Genomic DNA, 24737 nt, shown 5'->3' with positions numbered 1-24737 from the left:
ATTTCAAAATTAATTTTTAATGAGAATTTTAATGAAATGCATTTCTTGGTAAGCTCGAATGCCACGCAGATAAAGTTCAAATGAAAATCTGTCTCCGTAAAGGACAAATCCTTTCCAAATGAAAAGTTTAAATGCGTTTTTAAACTGAACTCGTTTATAATACGAATGAATAATTACTATGATTTATATAGAAATGTATATAGTACAGAATTGTGTACATACTATGTCGCAAAGATTGATCAATTTTTCCAAAGCGCATGTTATTGTTTGGTTTATTTAACCTTTAGTTAGTAAGCTTATCAACAATTGCAAGTAGATATGCCTAATGAGATAGACAGTTTTTATTTCGTTGCCTAATTGTTGGAATTTGTTAAACTGCGAAAGTTCATGATTTCGTGAGAGACTATTTTTTGCATGCACTTGACGGCATTTCGGTTTGCATGTTGGCCTATAAAAACAGCTTTTCGTTTTGTTGTATTCCTCTTTTGATTGCGTTTATTTTTGGAAACACACACGCAAACTGAAACTGGCAAAAAAATAAAGGCACACGCCCCTTTTTTTGTATCGCATACCCATTGAAATGCTTAAAGCAAGGTATGCTAGTTTTTTTTTTTTGCAAAAATGTAATACATTTGGAAACGAAGTATATATAAATTTCTTTTTGATAATCAATTTTCTCTCAATCGATATTGATCTTTTTTGAGCATATTTCTAGAACGTATAGACTTTATCGTATAGTGTACACATATCACCTTTTACTAACTTCTTCGCATAAAAAAAAACCTAAAATATACATTTTATGGAAAGATTGGAATGTCATATTTTAGACCCGAAGGCTTCAATAAGTTTGGACGGTAAGCAAAGAAAATTATCTACGATTATATTATTCAGTGGGAGTAGAGCTGAAGCTGACTCTAGGGTATCCCCTAGTCGGCCACAGTATACTTGTTTTTCTTGCATTTTGGGCTGTCTTTGTTGCGGCAATGTGAATGACTTGGTCAATGTAAAGTGACTTTTGTCGTCTTTGTTGCTATTGATTTGCTTCGGGTTTTCTTTTGGGAGCTTTGTGTTTTTTTTTCTCAGCATTGTCAATGCGAATTTGTCGGTTTATTATGAATGACACACGTCGAACACTGCCGGAAGGCATTTCCCCACGAATTTTCTTTATTTCACTTTCATTTAATATTCAAATTCGGGTTTACGACATGAACAGGTTCATTGTACGCGGAAAAGGGAGGTGTGCCAAGTAGATCTGAAATAGAAATCTGAATGCCTTGAACGATTAACACACTGATTGAAAGGTCAGTCATCGAGCGCGAAAGCTATTACAGGTAATCTAACAATCTTAATTGGTTTTCAACACCTCACCCAGCCAATTACAAGCAACTAACTAGGTGTACTCGATGCAAACGCATGCCGAGCATTAATTGCTTAATCTGCAACTATTGGGTTTAAGTATCAGCTGCTATCTTGTAAATCCAGCAAAGGTCAAAGCGAAACGCGAATAGCTACGCGCAACAAATTGAACCTGATTAGTGGAAGTTTTTGCAGCTTAAAACGAGATGTGGAAACAAAAAAATCAAACAGCTAAATATGAAAATGCTGCGCATAAATAAATTCTAACAGCGAGCGCATCATTCAAACGCAAGACCCAACAGCCCACCCCTCCCACCACCCTTCTGCCCATCATCAACTGCTCCACAGCTGCGCTTAAAAACGGTGTCAGTGGCGCGTTGCCCGCACCCGGACTCGGACTCAGAGCCAGACCCGGACGCGACCCATCTGTCCCCCATCATGATAAGCATCCATCAGTAAATGGAAAATGCTCTGAGCGGCACTTAAGATGAGGGTATGCTCACATATCTACTCAAGTTGATGCAAGCACTGAAAAATATTCTACTTGGTTTGACAATCAACAAATATGCCAAGATATAGCAGCAATATGTTGAAGATGAATCACCTATTATCGAAAATAGTCAAAAAGTTGCGAAGAAATATAAAAATATTTTAACATAACATCTTATAGTGTTTTGCATGTTAAGTTACGTTTGCCAACAGCTTTGTTTAACAGTCTATGTTAAATGTTTACAGAGAAATGTTTACATTATTTCTAATCTGTTAATAATAAGTTCTTAAGCATGAGTTGTTGGTTAATAATCTCTCTGTTAATAGCGTGTTATGTTATGTTAACATTACAGAGAAATGTTTGCATAGCTAACATATTGGGTAATGTTAGATATATACTTAGGCTTAACATTTACGCAGAAATATTTCACAACTAGTTCTTTTATATACTATAATTTCTAATCTGTTAAACATGAGCTGTTAGGCCTTAAAAGTTAATAATTTCTGATTTATGTTTACAACGAGATTTTGCTCTCATATATAAAGTTTCTGCTCTCTTAGCTAAAAGTAGACCTGAGTTGAAGAACTAAAATAAATGTAAACAATGAGCAATAAACATATATTATTTCTGTTGCGATAACAGCTATGGCGCGCTGTTACAAACAGTTTCTGGCTTGTAAGCGACATGTAAACAGCCGATGTATCTCTTAGATAAACTGTCTTGCCATTGTTCAAAGTCTTTTAGCGTACGCGAGCATCGCTATTCTGCATCGCTGACTGTTTTTTTGTTGGGACACCATTTTATCAGCACCTTTTGACATAATTAAAAACAACAAGGCAGTGACAAGCACACACAAGTTATTTTCAAAATATGTGTTTTTCTGTTGCGTGTGACTTGCGGATAGCTACAGGTTTATCATGATCATTCACAATTGTTGTTGCCGTTGTGGGCTGCTGTTAACAGACCAGACAGTGGCACAGACAGCAAGATAGCCGGCAATTTTGTTAACATGTTAATTTGCAGTTGGTTGGCGCTCACTTGGCAAATACTCGCGCAGTTAGCGTTTCATTTGCGTGCCATAACAAATGTTTTCCCGACTCATGACTCATGAGAAACCGCAAACGAGGAGGGGCTCTACCTAAATAGCATTTTGCATTTCCTGAAATGACAAGTGCCCGGGCTCGACAATGGCAGAGAGCCGCCTCCGCTCTGACTAAACGAGGGCCGTTTGTCGAGTTTCCAAGACTTGAATGCATTCAGTTAAAGTGAAGATATTGCTATATATAATAATATATGATATACAATAAGTAACGATCTCTTAGTATGTTCCTATGAATCACAGAATAACAGAATTAAATTTGAAAATAATTTCAAATAAATGATGAAACCTTAACGAAAAGTATCTCATCCACCTTTTGTTATCTTTCATTACTCGTATTATTTATTTTGTCTTTCTGTTAATTAATCTACTAGTGTAATCATCTCCGTGTCAAATATTTCATATGGTACAAATACTTTTTTGTCACTTGACGCGTTATAATTCGTAATAAGTTCTCGCTTTGATTGACTGAGACATTTGTAAGTCTCCTCCGTTCCCCTTCTTCTTCTTTTAGTTTTCTATGTATCTCTTATACTCAATTATGTTATAGAGCATGTTAATGTTAATGTTTATGTTAAGGCGTGTGAATGGCAATGTTAAACGGACTTAATGTCTGTAACTGTTTGTATACCCTGCACATATTTAACATGAAGTTAAGCTGGCAGTCAAATTTATAGATTGGATAGAGATTTAACTTTCTGATATTGCACAGTTTGAAACGAAATTTTAACACACTCTTCCAAAATACTCTTTTAGGAATACAAATATTAAATTGTATCAATTGTAGCTTGAATTGAACAATTTATAAAAAAACTTAACAGGCCCCTCGTAAATACATATATGCATGTGCATATTTTTATTGTACACTCATAGATGATATGACAAAGAATCGCTTAATTCCGCGACCTCAAGGACAACAAGAACGGGTCTTAAAACAGACAAACAGAACGACGTCAAGTGTCATTGCTCAGCAAATCGCCGCATTACAATAACAACGATGAGAACACAGACAACAAGAACCGAGTCAGCAGTAATCAATGTCAGAGTCCGCCCTACCCATTTAAGCCAGACGTCATTATCCCGGACCCGAACAGCCAACAGCCTATATTACTCTTGGCTAATGTGATGTCGCGACTTATGGGCCATTTTTAGGGTTTCATTTAAGTATGGGCCTGAAATACAACATATCGATTTACATATACATAATCCCCGCAAATGGACATGCATATTATTTTTGGGTATAACAATACACACCTGCTGACAATGTTGGTGTCAAATTTTGTAATTTATAAAGGATTTGTTGCCCGACTTGACTTGGCATGACTCATGAATTTATAAAACGCTTAAAACGTCGCCGGGCAATGAACGACCGGGCCTTAAATTCCTAATGAATTTAAGGCACGAAACCAGTTTTAACATGCTCGCAAGGTGGGTGTATAATTAGGAGGTGCCACCCCAAAAACCTAAAGCTTTCGGCCTAATCATAAGTTCTGCGACGGCGCCAGTCTGGGCCCCAGATACCCCGCCACGCCACCTCCTGTACATACTGGGCCATTGCATTATTGATCAAATGCATTTCGTATGCGTTCAAGTTGCCATTTTACTTATGCATGCCCCGAGCAAGACCCACGGCTGCTCGCCCTATGTGCCGGGCCATTCAATTAATTCGAGAATTACGCATGCCTCTCCGTCAATGCTCAAATGCCCGGAAATGGCAGCCGAGCACCGTGCAATGGGCCACACGCTGGCAACTGTGCCTCAACATTGAGTATTTGATTGAACAAGGGGCAGGCTCAGCTTGAAGTATCTAAACGCTCAAATATTCCGAATAAACGTAATTACATTCAATGGCAACAAATTTCAGTTTATGCGCCAGTGAAATACCCTGTAATAATCAAGAAGTTCGATGGCAAAAAAAAAATCATGTTAACTGTGTTCTGAATTTGTATTTTGAATAGTATTTTGTAAGAGTATTTTTTAGCAGTATTATATAAATTATTTTTTTTAGTATTTAGTATTATTTCTTATATTATTAACAATATTTACGGCTGTTCTTATGTGTATGTATTTTAATCATAATAATATTCTTTAGTATTATTACAAAGCAGTAAGTTTTGGTAAAATGTTGAAATAATGTTTTTAGTCGTATTATAAAATATGTAGTTTTTTGGTATTTTTATAAGTAGTAGTATTTTTATTAGTATTTATATTTTGAACTAAAATGAAGAGTATTTTTTATACGTTAGCAGAGGGTATTATATATATATATTTTTGTTTAATTTCCAAACAGTATTTTCATTTCTGTGATAGTTTTGTGAGTCTTTTGTATTATTAGTACAATAATGTTGTAATTTGAAACAATAGAGCTTTGTTTGTTCAGGTGTAGAATTAGCTCGTATTAGTTTCTATACACAGTTTCTGTATTATACAATACAGATACTATTGGTATCTACAGTATATAATTATATACTAAAGCTGTTTTCCAATAGTCTCTCTCTCTCTCTGTCTCTCTGTCTCTCTGTGTCTAACTCTCTGTCTCTCTCTCTTTACTCTCCCTTACAAATAGGTATCACTCACAATCAGTCGAAATTTGAAGAATAACAACAGAGCGAAACGGAAAAACAAATAAGAAGCATGACAGAATACACCTTAATTTAAAGAATTTACCCTCACCGACTAAGTTGCCCTCTTTATAAATGCATTTCTATCATAGAGCATAATAAATTGAGTATCAATCATTTACGGCTGCAATTTACAATAATTAGCAACTAATTTGCAATTGAAGACAACAATAAGTCCCAACAAATGTAAGGCTACAAAATGGGGTAAAAAGGCGGTTGAATTTATGACGTCAACATAAAGTCGCAGAGGTCACTGCAGTTCATTCGCTGGCACCGCGGCGAGTTCACGCCCCTACGAGCCCACACAATGCAGTTGGGGTCGAAGGGGCTATCAATTATTGAAAAATGCTGCATTTTACAACAGGTGAGGCAACGACAATAATAACCACAACAGTATAAATATTCAAGGGCCAATTAAAATGGAAACTGTTAATTGACAGCAAAAAGTGCTAAATAGTTTTTGTAATGCATTTTCACACCTTTTTTGCTTAGCAAGTAGTCTGTTAATAAGCAGACTGTTCGCAATTCCAGAGTTTACTATTGCAATGGTCAGCAGCACTAGCTAACTAGTTAATATATTACTTTTTACTAGAGTTTAGAAGCAATCTAACTGAAGATAGAATAGCGAGGTATATCGTGAAAGCATCGTCGGGGGTGCTCAACCTGGAGATTCCCTGAGCCGGCACAAGAATTCGAACTCCCTACTATACACACACACAAGCAGCTTCCCTTAGCCCCGCACATTGATTCGGTGCTCATTGTCCGATCTTAATCATTTTTAGGGCATATAAATGGCATCCAGAGGAATGATATGACATCCAGAGGTTCATCCCAGCCAAAGTTTAAAGTTAAAATATTTACAGTCTGTCTCTAGCTCTTAAAAGCTCTGAGATATAAAAAAAACCGATTTTAATAGAACGGACTAAGTTATAGATATGTTGAATCAGTCTCCTTACTGCGTCGACATTAGATGTATCTGCTTTCAAAACTTCTCTAGTTTCTAGTCCTTATGGTTTCAGATCGGCGCGTTAATACATACAGATGAACGGAACTACTTACATGATTAGAGAATCTCAGCTATTTATGCTGATCAAGAATATATACTACCTTATGGGGTCGCATATGCCTCCTCCTTTTACATATGTACATATGTTACATTTGCGTAAGACGATTGTAGCTCTGATTTAAAATATATTCTTTAGAGGAACGGAGTTGTCAGCTTAGGACTATACACATATTCATTATAAGTTTTCTTTAGCCCTAATGTATTGGGCGTTAGACCACAAATTAGTCTAACACTTTTTCTTTTACTTTTGTTTAAAAGTATATTTATTTTACCGCTAGAAAAGCCTGCACTCTTTTGCTGCAAACGTAAATAGATATTTTGTTTATATGAAGGCAAACTCCAAACTTGCAAAATACAAATTTGATGGATTAAGCAAAATGCTTAGCGATGATGACACTAACTTAACTTAACTTAACACTTGTGATGTATGTATTCGCATGTATGTACGAATGTATGCATGTAGCTTGAATGTTAAATGCAATCAATAAAATGGCATTGGCCAATTGATTTTGTAACAATCGGCGAAAAGTGAACCAGAGAAACAAAATAAGCAACGCGTAACTGACAGAAGCCGCAACAGTGCTTCATAAAAAGCGAGGGTCGGTTGGCTGGCTGGCTGTTAGGTAGGGGGCGTGGCCAGTGGGTCATATGATATATGGGTCATTAACAAATTGTTCAACGGCTTGGATATTAAGCACATATCGCATGTGTGTGTGTTTCTCGCACACACACACTCATAAACAATAACTAATAATGAATCTGTCAACCGATTACTCATACTTCATATTGACGAGGGCCAGCGGGGCATCAACTGATGAACGGACGGGGGCGTCGGGGTTGGCGGCGGGCAATCAATTCAAACGAAACGACAAACACAGTTGGCTGACTTTCCAGTAAAAGAACAAAGGTTCGCAGCGAAAAATTTGCTAACAATGCAGCTGCTAAATATAACCAGGCTGCAAGTAAAATGATGCTTGCTAAAATAAAACCAATGTGAACGACCACAAAATACCCTGTCAAAAAGCTTGATTGCTAAAAGCACGACTGTCAATTCTTAAGTTTATAAAATATAGCTAAATATAAATACCAGAATACTTAAGAATGCATTCATGAATAATACAGGCATATATATATTCTATTTTAGAAGCTATATATAACTCTTATTATTTACCAAAATTGCCCAAAAAACAGGATATCGATATCGATTTTTATCGATTGCTTGGAAACGGAGTAAGTTATCGATTATCGGAAACAAACTCGATCTGCGCGGGCACTAGGAGGACCTACATCTAAAATTTCAGTCTCTAGCTCTTATAGGTTCTGAGATTCTTGCGTTCATACATACGGACAGACGGACATGGCTTATAAGGAAGTAGGGCGATTCGCTCCTCAGTCCGTTGTAAGCGTGGATGGTTAAGCTAGATTAGAGAAGTTAATTAAAAATCAATTTGTGACTGGAAATGAGCGTGAACATATTTTAAATTAGAGTTTAGTTACCAATAAAATTTAATTAATTAATTATAATATGCAGTAATTGAATATAACACAAACTTGCAACTAAATAAATGTAAAATAAATTTCTGTAAGCTTATCTAATAGCTGCAGCTAATTATGTCGTAAAAGGTCACCCACCTCGCCAAGGTGTGTTTAATGTGCATATTATGTTTCAAGTGTCAAAACACACGAAAAATTATATAAGCCGTAAATTCAACAATTTACACCAAATATGAGGCAACAGAGCGCCTATAAATATATGTACTCATTTATGTGTAAAGCGTTTTTGGCAATTATTTTCGTCTGGGTCTGGGACGGCAGAAATAAACCAAATATACGAGAAAATCAGATATACATATTGTTTATTTATTAGCCTTTTGCTCAGTTTGTGACGCAAATTCAGTTGTGGATAAGGTTGACAATTCACATAACAAAAAATCACACTTTGCCAGAGGATACGGAATTTCCAACATAAATAAAATATACGCGTGCACGTTTATAGATTCACAAAAACATAGATATATATGTACATATGATACGCATGTGCGTATATACCTTGCCCAAATATTCGAATTATGTGAATATCTGAATGCCCCGCCCACAAATCTAAACAAATGCGCGACAAATTTTGCCATATTGAAGAAAAGAAATTGATAGAAATCTATAAGAATAGGATAGTTAAAAAACAAGGGTGTTAGACTAGGCGATACCCTGTACCCAGCATTCAGCAGCTGTAACAAACTTTCCTTTAAACAACATATTGAGCCATATTGAAGAAAAGAAAAGAAAAAATCAGGTAGTTAAAAAACAAGAGTGCTGTAATCGAACGTGCGCGACTAGGCGATACCCTGTATTCATGAGCTGTAGCAAACATTCCTTCAAACAACATATTGAGCCATATTGAAGAAAAGAAATTGGTAGAAATCTATAAGAATAGGATAGTTAAAGAACAAGAGTGCTCTAGTCGAACGTGCGCGACTAGGCGATACCCTGTACCTGCATTCAGTTGCTGTAGCAAACATTTATTCAAACAACATATTGAGCCATATTGAAGAATAGAAAATGGTAGAAATCTATAAGCATAGGATAGTTAAAAAACAAGGGTGCTAGACTAGGCGATACCCTTTACCCAGCATTCAGCAGCTGTAGCAAGCATTCCTTCAAAGAACATTATCTAGGTCATATAATCTCAGATATATCCTCTAGAAAGCTTGGCTCTAAATCGATATTTATCGATATTAGAAACCTGAGGAAAGCTTTAAAGAAAACAAAGGAAGCCTGGTTACATACATACATACCCTTTTATATCTATACAAAATGTAAATATAAAATATAAGGCAAAGGCGCACAGAAAAGAGGCGTGGCCGGGGGCCAAAGCCGCTTTCAATGACGACGGCGCCACGTCGCGTATTATTGAGCCACGCCCCAATGCAAACTTGTTGTTTGTCTGCGCTGCAGGACAGTGTAAAAACAGTCTCATAAAATTAACTAGCGCCAGACACTTTGCCTTTAAAGTGGTTGTTGGCCAACTTTTAACATGTATGTGTGTGTGTGTGTGTTTGTGAGTGTACAAATAGTTGCTACCGAACTCTGCAGGTGGCCGGCGCAGCAGGATGCCAACGCCTATCACGTTGCCGGGCGCCGACCAATTCTTCAATTTAATTGAAATTGTTTGACCACATCCGAGAATACCACGTCTTGGGGGACACACAAATGACGCTATTCAAATGAACACAATAGAAGCCGCAGGAGATGGAATGGTTTGTTTTGCATTTTTCACGGTTTTTAACTCTGGAATTGAAGTCTTTAGATCTAACCTAAATTAAGTACAAATTATTTATGTAAATTTTCGCCCCTTATGCATTTAAAAAACAGACCTCGATGGAGCCTTTCTTGAGATGAGATATACTTGAAACTCACTTGGAATTCTTTTATAATCTTTATTTTTCCAAAATCAACTTAGTAGATTCATCCCTAGATGAAGCCTTTATTGGATTCTTTGAGATGTGATTATTTGAAACTCACTTTGAATACTTTTTTAACTTTTATTTATCCAAAACTCAACTCAACCTTGCAGATTCAAAGAACATCCCTAGATGAAGCCTTTATTGGATTTCTTGAGATGTGAAACTCACTTTGAATTTTATTATTTCTTTTTATTTTTCCAAAATGAACCTAGAAAACACCACGTAATATGTCCTTGACACTAGATGGCTCCGCCTATTTTGCATATACCTCGTATCTTCTTTCTTTGAATCGTAAAACTTAATTATGAATAATTCCTGAATGCTTCTATAATGCAAAGAAATCCGATCATGTCTATTTTATAAATTTTTTTATTCTTAATAAAAATAATATGCTTCTAAAGATCACACAACATAAAATAAACTTAGGAGCTATATGATACAGATACAGAGATCGGGAGTCGAAGAACTGGAAAACGCGTTGCTTTAAGCCTTAAAAGAAGCATTGAATTGACCTACGTCAACTTTATGCTCGAGTTTAGCAAAATTTAATAGCTTCTAATTTTGTTAGGTGGAATCTATAAATGTTTAACTCATTCAAGATATGTTTGCAATACACAAATGTTCCTCAATATTGTATGCTATTTTAATAGCATGAATGTTTATATAAGTTACTTTGAAAAACTTGTAATTTATGTGCTGTGGTGTCTTTGAGATGCTTTTCGATAATAACTTTTTTTTTGAGTTTTTCTAAAATTAAATCATGCACATTTCCATCGACATATGAATGCCTCGTTCTTGTATACAAAAGCATATATTGTGGCATACCACATAAACAATAAACAACTTTTGTTTATTTCTTGCAACGCAAGTGTGTTGAGATGTGTTTTTTTTTTTGTAAAAAATTAGCCAAAGGAATTTCATTTGTTTCTTGTTAAAGTATGCAAGGCATTTGCCTAACTTTGGATATATTCACAATTCGATGAGTAATACTAGAAAGTTCTTATGCCAAATTGTCGCTTTTATCAGTTTATGGGAGAACATAAAACTCTGCTCTGATAAGGTTAAAAAAGAACTTTTACTAATCTTCAGAAATGTGCACATAAAAAAAAACTATTAATAAAACACAAAGTGCTTGCAAACTTTCGGATTCAATAAAAGTGAAGGTAAAAACTGAATTGTAATAAAAAAAAAATGCCTGGAAAAGTTTTGCTGAGAAATCGGGAGCATTGTTAGCCTTACAACCCGTTCGAGTTACATCCCCCGCCCAACCCCCCTCTCCCATCCCCCCTGGCCTGAAAAGTCTGCCCGCAACGCGCTTAGAAACTGTGCCAAGTGGCTGTGGCAAAGTTGAAGCCTTTTCCCCTCCATTTTTTCTCCACGTTTTCAAGATTGACAATCTTGTTGTTGTTCGTTAATATGCAAAAATGTAAACTACTTTTTTTATAGTTGTAGCTCGTAATATTTATGAGTGTATGAGAAAAATGTGTACAAGCAGCCAGAATTGATGTCAAGCAGCTTCTTTCAATTTGGCCAAAGCGCCTTTTTCTGGGCCAACAACTTGGCAGCCGGCATTTCATAATTGCCGCAGCCACGAATCGTTAACATTTTGAGTACATTTGAATCTTCGCCTTTGTCTCTTATGTCCAATCAAGTGGAACTGTCTTTCAGTTGATCCCAGTTTAGGTTCGCTTCATTTCGATTTTGCGGGCGAATTTCGGCGCCTTTCACTTTCTATTTGATTATTATTTTGGCCCGGCTGCCACTTGCCGCGCACTCGCAGTTGCCTTCACATGTGCCGCATTCGCTTCAGCTCAACTTTTGCCACATGACGGCGGCACGAGACCAACAAAAAAATATATAATATACACAGCCAAAGCTATCGGCAACAAAAAAAGAAAAAATACATTCAAATGATGCGAAATGATTCAGCAGCGAGAGTTTCATTTGCGACTCGCTATTCAATCAATTTACAGCTTTGATACTCTCACTGCAGAGGGTATACTACATTTTTTAAAGCACGTAAACAGCATAGATAACTATATTACTCCCTTTGTTTATATCTATATCTATATCTATTTATCCACATCTCTTCATCCATTTAACAACTCACCTATCCAACTCTTCATTTATGTATGCTTCCCTATCTTACCTTCACAATCTATCTGTCTGTCAACCTTTCTCTCTTTATATCTAACTCTCTATCGAACTATCTCTCAATCTATCTATCTTTCTATCCATCTATCTATCTATCTATATCTTTACCTCTCTCTATCTATCTGTCTCTATTAAGCTAGCTCCTTATAGATTTATGTCTCTCTCTCTCTATTTATCTACCTCTCCATCTATCTATTTAACCATCTTTCTATTTATCTCTCCTTCCATCTACCTATCTCTATCTGTCTGTCACTTTATCCATCCATCTCTCTATTTATGTGTCTTTCTATCTGTCTCTCTTTCTCTTTACCTAACTCTCAATCTATCTATCTGTATTTCTATCTATCTCTCTATCAACTGTCTATCTGTCTCATTCTATCCATCTGTGTATCTATCTCTCTATCCATCTCTCTATCTATTAATCTTACTTTTCTCTGCAGCCAACTTCACACCATACGAAAAGAAAGTCTGGCAACGCCAAGTTTATTTATTTATATTTAATTATTTCTGAATAACTATGAGATTTTGGTCAAGTTCAGATGTCAAAGAAGAGCATTAAATCTTCAACAGTTCTAAGTAAACTTCTTTAGTCTTGTTTTATATTCTTGTATTCTTAATGAATATATTGTCTATGTATGTGTGTGCATCTGTATATGTATTTGATTATCAAATGACATGAATAACTACGGCAACACTCGACTCAAGGAGGCACATTCAGTCAGTCGGGTTGATTCAACTCGGGCACACTCATCTGTGGCCATGTGTCATCAACGACGTCATCTTCAGCTGTGACAACGTACTTTCAAGAGTGTATTAATCATGTCTTGTGCGCAAAATTTTAATTAAAATTTAGTGGCTGCTGAACTTGAACGTTAATTGATGGGACGACACCAAGAATGCCTATAGTTGGGCTTCTTATAGCTAAATTGGGTGCTTAAGTTACCAAGCTGATGTGAATAATTTGTTAAGCGTCTTTTAATTTATGAAAATAATCTCTAAAGATGTTTGAGGCACAGTTTTTGCCAGATATTTAACACTTAAGACTTGTATACAAATATGTATCTATCTATGATAGCTGAGTAGCAAAATTATCTATATCGAATCTAGAATAAATTATAAAGACAAAAACAGCTGAAAGTATAACTTGAGTATTACTTAACAAGCACTTTTTATTGTATTTGTGCAAAATCCAAATGTATGTAACAGGCAGAAGGAAGCATCTCCGACCCCATAAAGTATATATATTCTTGATCAGCATCAATAACCGAGTCGATCTAGCCATGTCCATCTGTCCGTATGTCCGAGCTAGAGACTTGACTTTAGGTGTAGATGCTCCTAGTGCCTGCGCAGATCGAGTTTGTTTCCGATAATCGATAACTTACTCCGTTTCCAAGCAATCGATAAAAATCGATATCGATATCCTGTTTTTGGGCAATTTTGGTAAATAAAAAGAGCTAGAGTCACCAAATTTGACATATAGCTTCTTAAATAGAATATATATATGCATTTGATGCTGGAAGAAGAGGGTTCAGGGTATCCCCTAGTCGGGAGCTCCCGACTAGAACCTCTTTAGCCTTTAATTTATTGCCTGCAAGTTTTGACAACTAAATTAATCAAAGTACCTTGAGTACATATTTAAGGTCTAACTCATCAATGCCGAACAGACAAAATCAATATACATATTTGCGAGTATGCAGTTAGCACTCCATTCAAAAATTAATAACAAAAATAATTTTTAATAAAACGTATATTAATTTTCCTTTCTATTTATTTGGCATATCAAACAATCGTTTCGAATTTAACCATGTGTGCTAGTATTTCTTTTTTCTACTTAAGTAGACGCCATTAAATTCAAGAATTCTTTTCATGTTGAGCACAATAGTTTGCTTTTCATTTCGATATCGGAAATTAATGTTGCATGATGGAAAACAGGCATTCCGTTTCAGGCCGTGTGGAAACGATGCAAAAACGCACAAAGTTTTGGACAAAAAATTAAATGCCAAATTGAATGCACACGAGAGTTGCATCCCAAATTTGATTGCATTTTTATGGCCAATGCAGCAGGCCAGATGTGTACGTACAAACATTTTGCGTTGGCGACCCACTGCAAAACCTGGCGACTGCAACTACTTACATTCATGCATACGTGCAGTTTTTGTATGTTTACTTTTCTTAGGTATTTGGTTATTACTCTGTATACCCTCTATTCAGGATATATCGAGTATGATGGGCATGAAGGGTTCGGGTGATATATGTGCATCTGCTTATCCGCAATCTGTCTGCATTTCAAAAGCCATTTTTCACATAAATACATTCCTAGACTAAACCAGAAACAGTTTAAATTATCGATAACTTCTTTCGTTCTGCCAGCAATCGATTATATAAACAACGATTATATAAAATGTCTGTCCGCCTTCCTTATTAATCGATTTTATTAAATGTCTGTCCTCTAACTATCTGCCCTTCAATAGCTAAACTTCACATAAATATGTTCCCATAACCCAGAAACAGTTTAATGAGGTTAAATTATCGATAACTTCTTACGTACCCCAATAATCGATTGCATAAACAATTATCTATTCTTCGTATAGACCACACATCGTAAATGCATTTCACATATGTGATACTTTCTCATTATAAATACCATCTTCTGCTGGCTACAGAGTATCTGTTAGTCGTGCACTTTTGACTTGGTTTGGTTTTTATCGTTGGGCTACTCCATAAAAGTCAGGGCCCCAGAGCAAAAACCTGCGCCATATTCAACTGTTTGGGCCTGGCCAAGTCCCAGAGCGCACTCTACATGCTAATAAATTGCAGTTTTATGGACTTGGCTATGTGAATGTCTCTGGGTGTGTGCTTCAGTGTGTGTGTGTGTTTGTGTGTGTGTGTTTGTAGTGTATGCAGATGTGAGCGACAGGCAACGATTTATGCAGCTGACATCCGTTGCTCGTTTAGCCGCTCGTCGAAGCGGAAGCTTCCTGCGACTAGACCAGGCCCAATCGTGTTGCCATTGTTGTTGCCATTGTTGTTGTTGGCAGCTCCACTTTGGCGCAGGTTGGCGGACAACAAGTCAACAAACTTAACTTTGACGTTGCGTTTTGTTGACGTTGGCCCTGCCACTTGCTGTTGTCTATTGACCATCTCTCTCTCTCTGTCTCTGTCTCTGTCTCTCTGTCTCGCTTTCGCTTTCTCCCTCTTTTGTCGAGGGCTGTGCCAAAGCTCCTTGGCCAAGTCTGAATCTTTGTTGTTGCTGTTGGCAGCTCCTGTTGCTGCTGCTGTCAATCAACATGCAACCAACTACTACATTTCGAATTTTCATGCTTTGTTCAGTTTTGTTCAGAACGCAGTCCCCCTCCCCCTACATCTCTTTCTACCTCCCTCTCTCTCTCTCTCTCTTTCCCCAGACACTGGCCAGCTGTCGTTCTTTCACTCTAATTGACTCTTCCCCTCCTTCCATAGCAAGCTGTCGGCCCTAATGACCACAGAGATTTTCCAGCTGGCCGGTGAAAATGCATTAGCATTAACCTAACGCCAACTTTTAAGCGGCAAATGCGCTTATGCCTCCCTCTTTCCCCAACCCTTTGGCCCCTGCGGAGAAATGTGAGCCAAGCCGGGCTCGAATTTGTTACGCCTGCAGCAACGGGCTTTTGGTATTTGGGTCAGCAACGCAATCGGTTAGTCAATGTGGCTTGGAATCAATTCAATTAGAAGATCACATCAGAGGCATTTCGCAATTCAAACATTCTTTTCGATTGAGAGAGAATAAAGTCGATTGGTTTACTGAACGAATTAGGAATCTATAAAATCTAGAATTTTGAATGAATAACTTCTACGGAAATATAAATAACTTCGTACTACTTATGTAGGTATACATATTTTTTCTACATATTTATCATGCTGCAATGAATATTCTTAAAAAAAATACTAGCTATTCAAAATTGTTTTTAATTTATGATTATATTCAATATTTACTATAATATTTAATTAGCTTACGTTATAAAATAACTTTGTAGCTGGGAATTTTGAGCTCAAATATCTAGTTAAGAATTGTATTTAAAATGTTTGTATTGCTTTATTTTTGTTTAATATGACATAAGAAAATAGGCGAAGTTCATCTGGGCAGCAGCTGCTGCTGCTTTACCGGGTAACCAATCTAATATTAAGCGATGATTATTTTTGCCACGCCCACGAATACCTAGTATACTGCACAGTCGGGCATATAGATTGTATGCCGAGCCCCTTTCTGATGAATCATCAGCCAGTAAATTCCATACAAAATCAAACAAAAATCAATTTGAAACGCATTGCAGTAGCTGCAGATTAAAGCAACAACAACAACAACAACAACGACAACAACAACAACGACGACAACAAAGGTCATAAAAGCAGCGCAAATTGAGTGCAAAATGTTTTTGTCTAAATGGCAAATAACAAAAATAACAACAAAAACATCGCTAATGCAGCAGACATTGCTGCAGTGAAATTTCTATGCAATTTGTCAAATGTACACACACACACACACACACTTGAGTATCTATAAAAGTTTGTAGATGCAAAGATATCTATATATATATACTAGCTTGTGTATATCTTGCTATTGTTGAGGTTGTGCTCCGCTGTTGTTGTTGTTGTTTTTGTTGTTGTTGCTAAGCACAAACAAAAAGTTCAAGGCTAAAATTTGGTGGGCAACATGCGCATCAAAAACAATATTTAGAAAAAAGTCTTCTTTTCATTTGGCATAGCCAAAAAAAAGATACCCTTACAATATATACCTTTCCCTGTGCATCTCAACGAATGAGAAATGTTTATAATATATGGAATACTTGATAAGTAAAATCAGAGTAAGCCTATAGGATCGAAGTTATATAAGTACAAATTAAACTGGCGAGTAACAGTTTTTGCTTTGTTTGAAGCCGATCAAAAATAATTTATTTCCACACATCGACTTCCACCCATTTTCCATGCTTGTGAGAGAAATTCTTGGAATTCATCGCAAATCCATTTCTACCCATTTTTCATGCTCATGAGCGGAATTCTCGAATTCCACCCATTTTCCATGATCATAAGAGGAATTCTTGCAATCCTTTCGTGTTGCGAATTTTAGCTTATAGCTAATGTAATCGCCTCTGGGAAGAGTGTTTGAGCTGAACAACTGTTGCCGCGTGTCGTGTTTTTTAAATTCTACTCGTAGATACACACACACACACACACACACACAAATACGTAGAGACCACGCCCCTCCTGCTGCAGCTACAAATACCTGAAGAAAAATCAAATGTATCTGCAAGATAAAGTATGTCATTCGGCTAATTCTGCTTGGCTGTTGGCTTTTAATTAATCTATAGTAAAAACATTGCCGCTTGTTTACAAAATTCACATTGGGGAAATGCTGTTGCTCAGAGTTTATCAAAAAGAAATTGTCGCCAGGCGATCTATTTTTAAACACACACCGAAAAACCCCATGAGAAGATGGCTAAAGCAAATATAAACATGTATTCTACTACACATAAACATAGATATAATATATATATATATATGTGTAAAATCATACGTACGCTTAAAATCATGTTGATCCGTCATGTGCTCGCAAATATTTCGTTTATGGCCACACGTTAATTGTAAATAAATTGCGTATAAATAATTGTCGGCGCACATTTAAAGATAAGATTAAGGATGCAACAAAATCGAACCTAGCCCAAGCTATAAAAGAAAGACCCACAATCTTAGCCAGGGCACAGCTTAAAATCTTTCCTGTCCTCTCAGTTATCAGATATACATATATTGTTGGATACATAATCTGGATTTGAGATCTTATCTGACTTGAAAACCATAAAGAATGTGTCTAAGAAAGAAAAGGCCAGACAAATGCAATTTTTAGAATATATTAGAAGTAATAGGGTTATTGACAATGTAATTGGAACTTGGAATAAGGAAGCATTCCATTTTTAATGTAATTAATGTTAGTTTAAAGAAAATTGAATATTCTGTCTTAACTGCTTGGGAACTACAAAGAAATTTTTAGATCTGTTCCAAACAGATCTATTTAAAGATATCGAAACAGCCTTCATACGTCAAGCGGGTTACAATTATTAATTACACAATAGTCAAATTTTAATGGATGCGATTTATGTTCTGAGAAAAATATTTTTAATTATTTGTCACTCTCTATTTATCTCTCACGCGTCAATTCACTTGCTGGCTTTTCCCTCAAAATATCGCCTTTCTACGCGATTTTCATAAAATTAAGTAACCAACAACTAACCGTTTCATGTTTCGTGCATATTGATATAGATTGACATTGATATTTCCTTTTACTCTATCTCAAACAGTATGTTTATGCCCTATAAAACCATCTTAGATAATACTACTTAGCAGAAATTGTGGCTGCCTTGTGTATATATGCCACTTTATGCTCTTACTGGGATGGAATTGATAAATTTACATGTGTGGCATATATTTTTTTTGTATGCAGATAAATACGAATGTTTGTGGCCCTATAAATGCTACTCATAACTTGATGAATAATACATGTACGTTTTATTTCAAGCTGCTTGTTACTTGCTAAAAAAAAGAGGAAAGGAAAGAAAGAGGAACCATTGGCCAAAATAAATTTGTGGTAATCTGTGCTAGCAAAGCATTTGATTTGAATTAAATGTCAGTCGACAAGTCGAACAAGTTTCGGGCCAGTTTGCTGCACGTACTTTTGGCCAACCAAAGTTGAAGTAACAGTTTGTTGCATTAATGTCGCGTGCCCTAATACCCGGCCATAATCCCGTACGTGCCGCAGTCAAATACCAAACCGATTCACATAAAAACGGACAGGCTGAAGTAGTTGTGTGGACTAAAGGTCGTTTGGAGCAGCAAATCGACCTACAAGGGAAAAGTTTGCTTTTCACACTTGGCAAATGTCAGTCGAAGCTGATATCAAAATGTGTTTGCGCAATGTTCCCTTAGATTCTAATTTTAGGCGGGCTTCAAGCGAGCGCATAATTATAAACAAACAACGTAGTCGAAAAAAAAAAAAAACAATGTGGCCCGACAGATAAAGCAGATTCAACCCGTGCATGACCTTTTCAGCTGAGGCAAACCAAACGTAAAACGTGCCCGACTGGCAGATACCCAGCATTTAGCCTATTCACATATGAAATTTGTTCTTGAATAACTTTTGTATTTACAGTCGGTTCTTTTTGAAATCCTCAGGAATTTCAAATTGGTTTATCTGTGAATCATAAAGCCTACAAATTTTGATAAGACGAGAAGGAGAAGGTATATTATATAAAAACCCCAAGCTGAAAAAGCATATAAATGGATTTGGAGTCTCTGAGAGTATCTCTAGCTTATGTGGATGGACCTGGCAGAATCTCGTCTGTGCATAAATTAACTCAAAGCTGTCAAATCCAATTTTAGCAGCCAGAATATGCTACGACAAAGTACACGACGCGTACGCAAATTGTTTACAAGATTGGGACAAATATGTTCGGTGTCTAATCATATATTCGGCACATAAATTGATTCTTGAGCAAAGTGCAAAGAAATTGCGCATTGATATTAAAAGTAGAAAAAAAAGGGCACGAGGCAAAAAATAGAATTGCGTTATCTGTGTGTAAACATGCGCCACATCTTTGTATCTCATATTTTATATCTGCATGTGACTCACTCGAATTGGGCAAATACAAATTGGTATTAAGCTAAAACTAATCTCACTTGGGGGTCACTAGCACAGGACCCAATAAACAAGATAATAACAAGAAGAACATGAATGTCAAGTCAAAGAAAAGCCAAACAAGAGTAACAAAAATGCCAGACAGTGCAATTATTGTTGCGGCCAACAATAGAAAGAAAAGCAAACAAAATGTATGTTAACAAGAATTGTTGGCTTCAAAGTGCCGACAATTAAATACTTTTGCCGACAGCTTTCCAGTTTGTGGTCCTCCCTAAAGATATGTTCAAGAAATTACAGAATTTTCTTATGTTAAAAACCAATCTGTTAACAGTTCAATGTAATGTCAGGGCAAATGTTTACTTTAAATTAAAACATGAAATCTTTGAATTTTAAATATGAAAAACAATATAATAGAAACAAAATTCGTATAAGTTGCGCGAACCGAACCTAAAGTCTGGAATTTGGTTCGCTGTTCAATCTGAACCGAACCACCAAGAATTTTTGTTGTTTTGCAGCCCTGTTTTATGCACACACAAATGTATTTGATATATTTTATGGCATTGCCTTTTTTAATGCAACGATATTTTGCCATCTCTCCCGCTCTCTCGCTCTCTTTTGCTCTCTTATGTTAATATTGTTCTTGCACTCACCTTGGTATGCAATTGGGCGGCGTTCGATCGACTTCCCAGGCGGCGAAGAGTTTCATAGGCACCGGCTTTTGTCCGTTGCTTGTCATATTGCTGCTGCCAGCGCCGTAGCCTCCGCCTGCGCTACCGCCGCCGCCACCGATGCCGCTGGCTAAGCCCGCCGCTGTGGCTGATGCAGCGCTGACGGCAGCTGCATTGGCCGCTGCTGCCGCTGAAGCTGAGCCGCCGCCGCCGCCGCCGCTGCCACTGGCGACAAATTTATCCATCAATTTTGAAGATTTGTCCACCATCTTCATGGTGAATTTGTTGTTATTGCTGTTGTTATTTTTGTTGTGGTTTTTTATTGTTGTTTATTGTATGTTGTGTATTTGCTGTTAATTTCTGTGGCACATTATGAATCTAGCAAAATATATATAGTTACAGTTAAATTAGATTTTATGTTCTTTCGTATTATGTAGCTGAATTTCTTATATATATTTTTTTTTCGAAAGTAGCGTTTGGAGCGTGGCAAGCTTTATTTTTTTTTAACGTACATCCAGTGTGTATGTACATACAAGATTTCTTTTGCACTTTTTGTTTAATATCTTTGCCGTTGCAGCGATTGGGCGGCTGCTGTTGTGGGGCGCGCCAGCTGCTGGCTGCCTGCTGTGCTGCTCGCCCTTAACGGTCAACAAAGTGTTATTCGTGGTATACACAGAATCACGACGCATTCAAAACGAAAACGAGCAGGCGGGCGGGAAGGGGCGGTGCACACGAAACGAGAAGAGACAGAGGCAAAGCAAGCGCCAAGCGCTGCTGCAACTGCAAAACTCACACTCACACACACACACACGCACACAGAGAATCAATAACACCACTTTTTTAGCTGGCACCCAATTTGAATCTGTTACAGAATTTTACTGATTTCGCTGGAGCGTCTAGGGGAGCAGCTTAGAGCTCTAACCGCACGTACGCGTTGTGTGCTATGCCGTTGGAGAAACAGAAACAACCGTCATGCTCCAAAGTAGCCGTGCGAATGTCGCGTTATAAATTTCTCACAGTCACTCAATTCGCATGCTGAAAACAGAGTGAGTGAGCGAGAGAGTGGGAAAGAGAGAAATTCGGTAAGCAACAAGCCCGTTGCTGGGGCGCGTCAAGAGCGCAAGCGGCAACAATAACAATGTGCGCACTCCCCCACACGCAAACACACACACTACACATACGAGCACACACACTCACACAACGTTGGCGCTTTTTGCAAATTTTGTGTCCGTGTTCTGCTTGTTCGTGTGTTTATTCGCGCATTTTATGCTCTCCTACGCGCGCATAAACAAAAGGAAACAAAAGGCCCAATGAGTGACTTTATATATATATGTGTGTGTGTGTGTATATATACCTACAAATGTAGGAGAGCGCCTTAGCAGCAACAACAGCAGTAGCACCTTCTACAATTTTTAATTTAAATATTAATGCACATCGTTTATGTTTTCACACAGAAATTCTCTCATTTGTTATTTACTTAATTTTATCACGTTTTATTGAGTAAAAAATCGCGGAACCATCTACAACGTCCGCTGCTCGTTCAGATAAACCCATACTAACAGCAGCACACTAACACACACAGGCAACAGCAAACAACAACTTAACAGCTACGAAATGTTGTTAACAGTGACTGGAAACAGCTTTTGGCAAAATGCTAAATAGCTTATTTTTGTGAATGCAAGTCATTGTAAAATAGCAAAATATAGTTAAACATTATCTTATATTATAGCTAGTTATGCAAAGAATAGGGCTAATATTTAAAACTAGAATTGTTTTTTTGGCAACAAATCACAATAGCTTACTCAGCCGTAACAGAGTATTGTCTGCATTTACCAACACTGAATGTTATCGATAACTTATCGCCGATGCTGCCAGGGCTTCATCATCTTTCATATCATAGTTTTTGATGTAAACAAAAGACAATTTTCCGGCAACACAAAGAAAACTAACAAATAATGGCTGATGCGTGGGACATAAAGTCGCTCAAGACAAAACGAAATACGTTGCGCGAAAAGCTGGAGAAGCGTAAGAAGGAACGCTTCGACATACTATCAGACAAACAGGAGGATCAATCCAATCCAAAAAAAGAGCTCGGTAAGCGGCAAGCCGACAACAAGTACAATTAAATATATTAAATAAGTGTTTTAGTTGAGGCCGATGTCGAGGTGCAAAAGGCAGTACTGCAGGCGCTCAGTGCCAGCACTCTGGTGCTGCCAATTGTCTCTACACAGGTGGTAAATAAAGTCGGCGGCCTCATGGAGAAGCCGCCAACCATGGAAATGGTTAACTTCATATTGGGCAAGCTGGCCAATCAAGGCGCCATTGGCATAAGGAATGTCACAATTGGCACAGAAGCCGGCTACGAGGTGATTTCCGTGCAAACCAAGGAGCTGTTGGAGATCTATGACGATGTCAACGACAGTTGCCAGCAGAATGAGGAAAAGGATGTCAAGCGAAAGTGTAAGCAACTGCCTGAAAATCCAATATAATTCCAACTAATACCCAACTACCCAGCAGTAGAGTCTGGGCAGGATGAGCTGAGCGATGCTGAACGTTTGCAGTGTAAAATGCTAAAAGTTGATGCAGGTGCCGGCCGCAAGGAGTCCACCAGTCTGGATGCCTCAGATGACATCATGATGCTGCTATCCCTGCCCTCGACGCGCGAGAAACAGAGCAAACAGGTTGGCGAGGAGATTCTCGAGCTGCTGACGAAGCCAACGGCCAAGGAGCGCTCCGTAGCAGAAAAGTTTAAATCTCATGGCGGTGCACAAGTCATGGAGTTTTGCTCACATGGCACCAAGGTCGAGTGCCTCAAGGCACAGCAGGTGGCCAACGAGATGGCGGCCAAGAAGAAACTCGAACGTCGCGAGGAAAAGGAACTGCGCGGCGCCGATGTGTCCGTTGGCAGCAACAAGCTGGCCAAGCTGGGTACCGACGATGCCGAAGATGGTGAAATCATTGCCGATACCCTCAATAACTGTGAGGGTGAATCGCAGGAGTCCACGGATGACAGCGAGACCTCCGGCGATTCGGACAAATGCACAAAGCTGCACTTTAAGAAAATCATTCAGTCGCACACGGACGAGTCCCTGGGCGATTGCAGTTTCCTTAATACCTGTTTCCACATGGCCACCTGCAAGTACGTCCATTATGAGGTGGACACGCTGCCGCACATTAATACCAATAAGCCGACGGATGTGAAGACCAAGCTCAGCCTGAAGCGCAGCGTTGACTCCAGCTGCACTTTGTATCCGCCCCAGTGGATACAGTGCGATCTGCGATTTCTGGACATGACTGTGCTGGGCAAATTTGCTGTCGTTATGGCCGATCCTCCATGGGACATACACATGGAGCTGCCCTATGGCACCATGTCCGACGACGAGATGCGCGCCTTGGGCATACCAGCGCTGCAGGAGGAGGGTCTCATATTTCTCTGGGTAACTGGGCGTGCCATGGAACTGGGTCGCGATTGCCTCAAACTGTGGGGCTACGAGCGCGTCGACGAGCTGATCTGGGTGAAAACGAATCAGCTGCAGCGCATTATACGCACGGGTCGCACCGGTCACTGGCTGAATCACGGCAAGGAGCATTGTCTGGTCGGCATGAAGGGCAATCCCACAAATCTAAATCGCGGCCTCGACTGCGATGTCATTGTGGCGGAGGTGCGCGCCACCAGCCACAAGCCCGACGAGATCTACGGCATCATCGAGCGCCTCAGTCCGGGCACACGAAAAATCGAGCTCTTCGGCCGGCCGCACAACATACAGCCCAACTGGATAACGCTGGGCAATCAGCTGGACGGCATACGTCTGGTCGATCCCGAGCTGATTACCCAGTTCCAAAAGCGTTATCCCGACGGCAACTGCATGTCGCCCACGGCGGCGGCAGTAAATGCAATTAAAAATTAAACACAATACACGGACAAGGATCATATGTTATCCAGGTTTTTATAAATACGAGTACGTTAAGATTAAAGTAAATATTTAAATAGATTTTATTGCTCATTGGGACTTTGCGCGTATTTACAGGTGTCGGCGCGCTAAATGAATAATGGGTATCTTTATCTATATATATTAAATCTATGTATTTATATATAGTACATAGAACAGCTAGTTAGATACGATGATAATCACGGCATTAGATGCGTGATAGCTAATGG

The 24737-nt window shown here is 38.2% G+C and overlaps 2 protein-coding genes across 3 annotated transcripts in view; one reads left to right on the top strand and one right to left on the bottom strand.

Moving 5' to 3' along the window:
- Positions 1-21037, bottom strand: part of LOC115764845 (phosphofurin acidic cluster sorting protein 2) — a 54979-nt gene extending 33942 nt beyond the window's left edge. Inside the window, exon 1 of one of the 2 annotated variants that reach the window (XM_030708094.1) lies at positions 20561-21037. In XM_030708094.1, coding sequence (XP_030563954.1) covers positions 20561-20853 — 293 coding nt within the window. In that variant the 5' untranslated portion in view covers positions 20854-21037. The remainder of the gene's footprint in view (positions 1-20560) is intronic. The other variant, XM_030708095.1, reaches the window with a different exon arrangement.
- A 1461-nt stretch (positions 21038-22498) lies between these two features.
- Positions 22499-24722, top strand: LOC115764817 (N6-adenosine-methyltransferase MT-A70-like protein). The gene is made up of 3 exons (XM_030708066.1): positions 22499-22672; positions 22727-23038; positions 23096-24722. Exons 1-3 carry the CDS (start codon positions 22534-22536, stop codon positions 24484-24486), a joined length of 1842 nt encoding a protein of 613 aa, XP_030563926.1. The 5' UTR covers positions 22499-22533; the 3' UTR covers positions 24487-24722.
- Positions 24723-24737: the final 15 nt, after the last annotated feature.

This window comes from Drosophila novamexicana, unplaced genomic scaffold (assembly GCF_003285875.2).
Source record: "Drosophila novamexicana strain 15010-1031.04,08,12 unplaced genomic scaffold, DnovRS2.1 tig00000870-arrow-arrow-pilon, whole genome shotgun sequence".
NCBI lineage: Eukaryota > Metazoa > Arthropoda > Insecta > Diptera > Drosophilidae > Drosophila > Drosophila novamexicana.
This window is presented reverse-complemented; position numbering and strand designations above follow the sequence as displayed.

Bases quoted from the DNA above. Each gene is read 5' to 3' on its own strand.
- LOC115764817 (XM_030708066.1), top strand. From the start codon at position 22,534: ATGGCTGATGCGTGGGACATAAAGTCGCTCAAGACAAAACGAAATACG. The intron at 22,673-22,726 runs GTAAGCGGCAAG...TAAGTGTTTTAG, and splicing joins CAATCCAAAAAAAGAGCTCG to TTGAGGCCGATGTCGAGGTG. The intron at 23,039-23,095 runs GTAAGCAACTGC...ACTACCCAGCAG, and splicing joins AAAGGATGTCAAGCGAAAGT to TAGAGTCTGGGCAGGATGAG.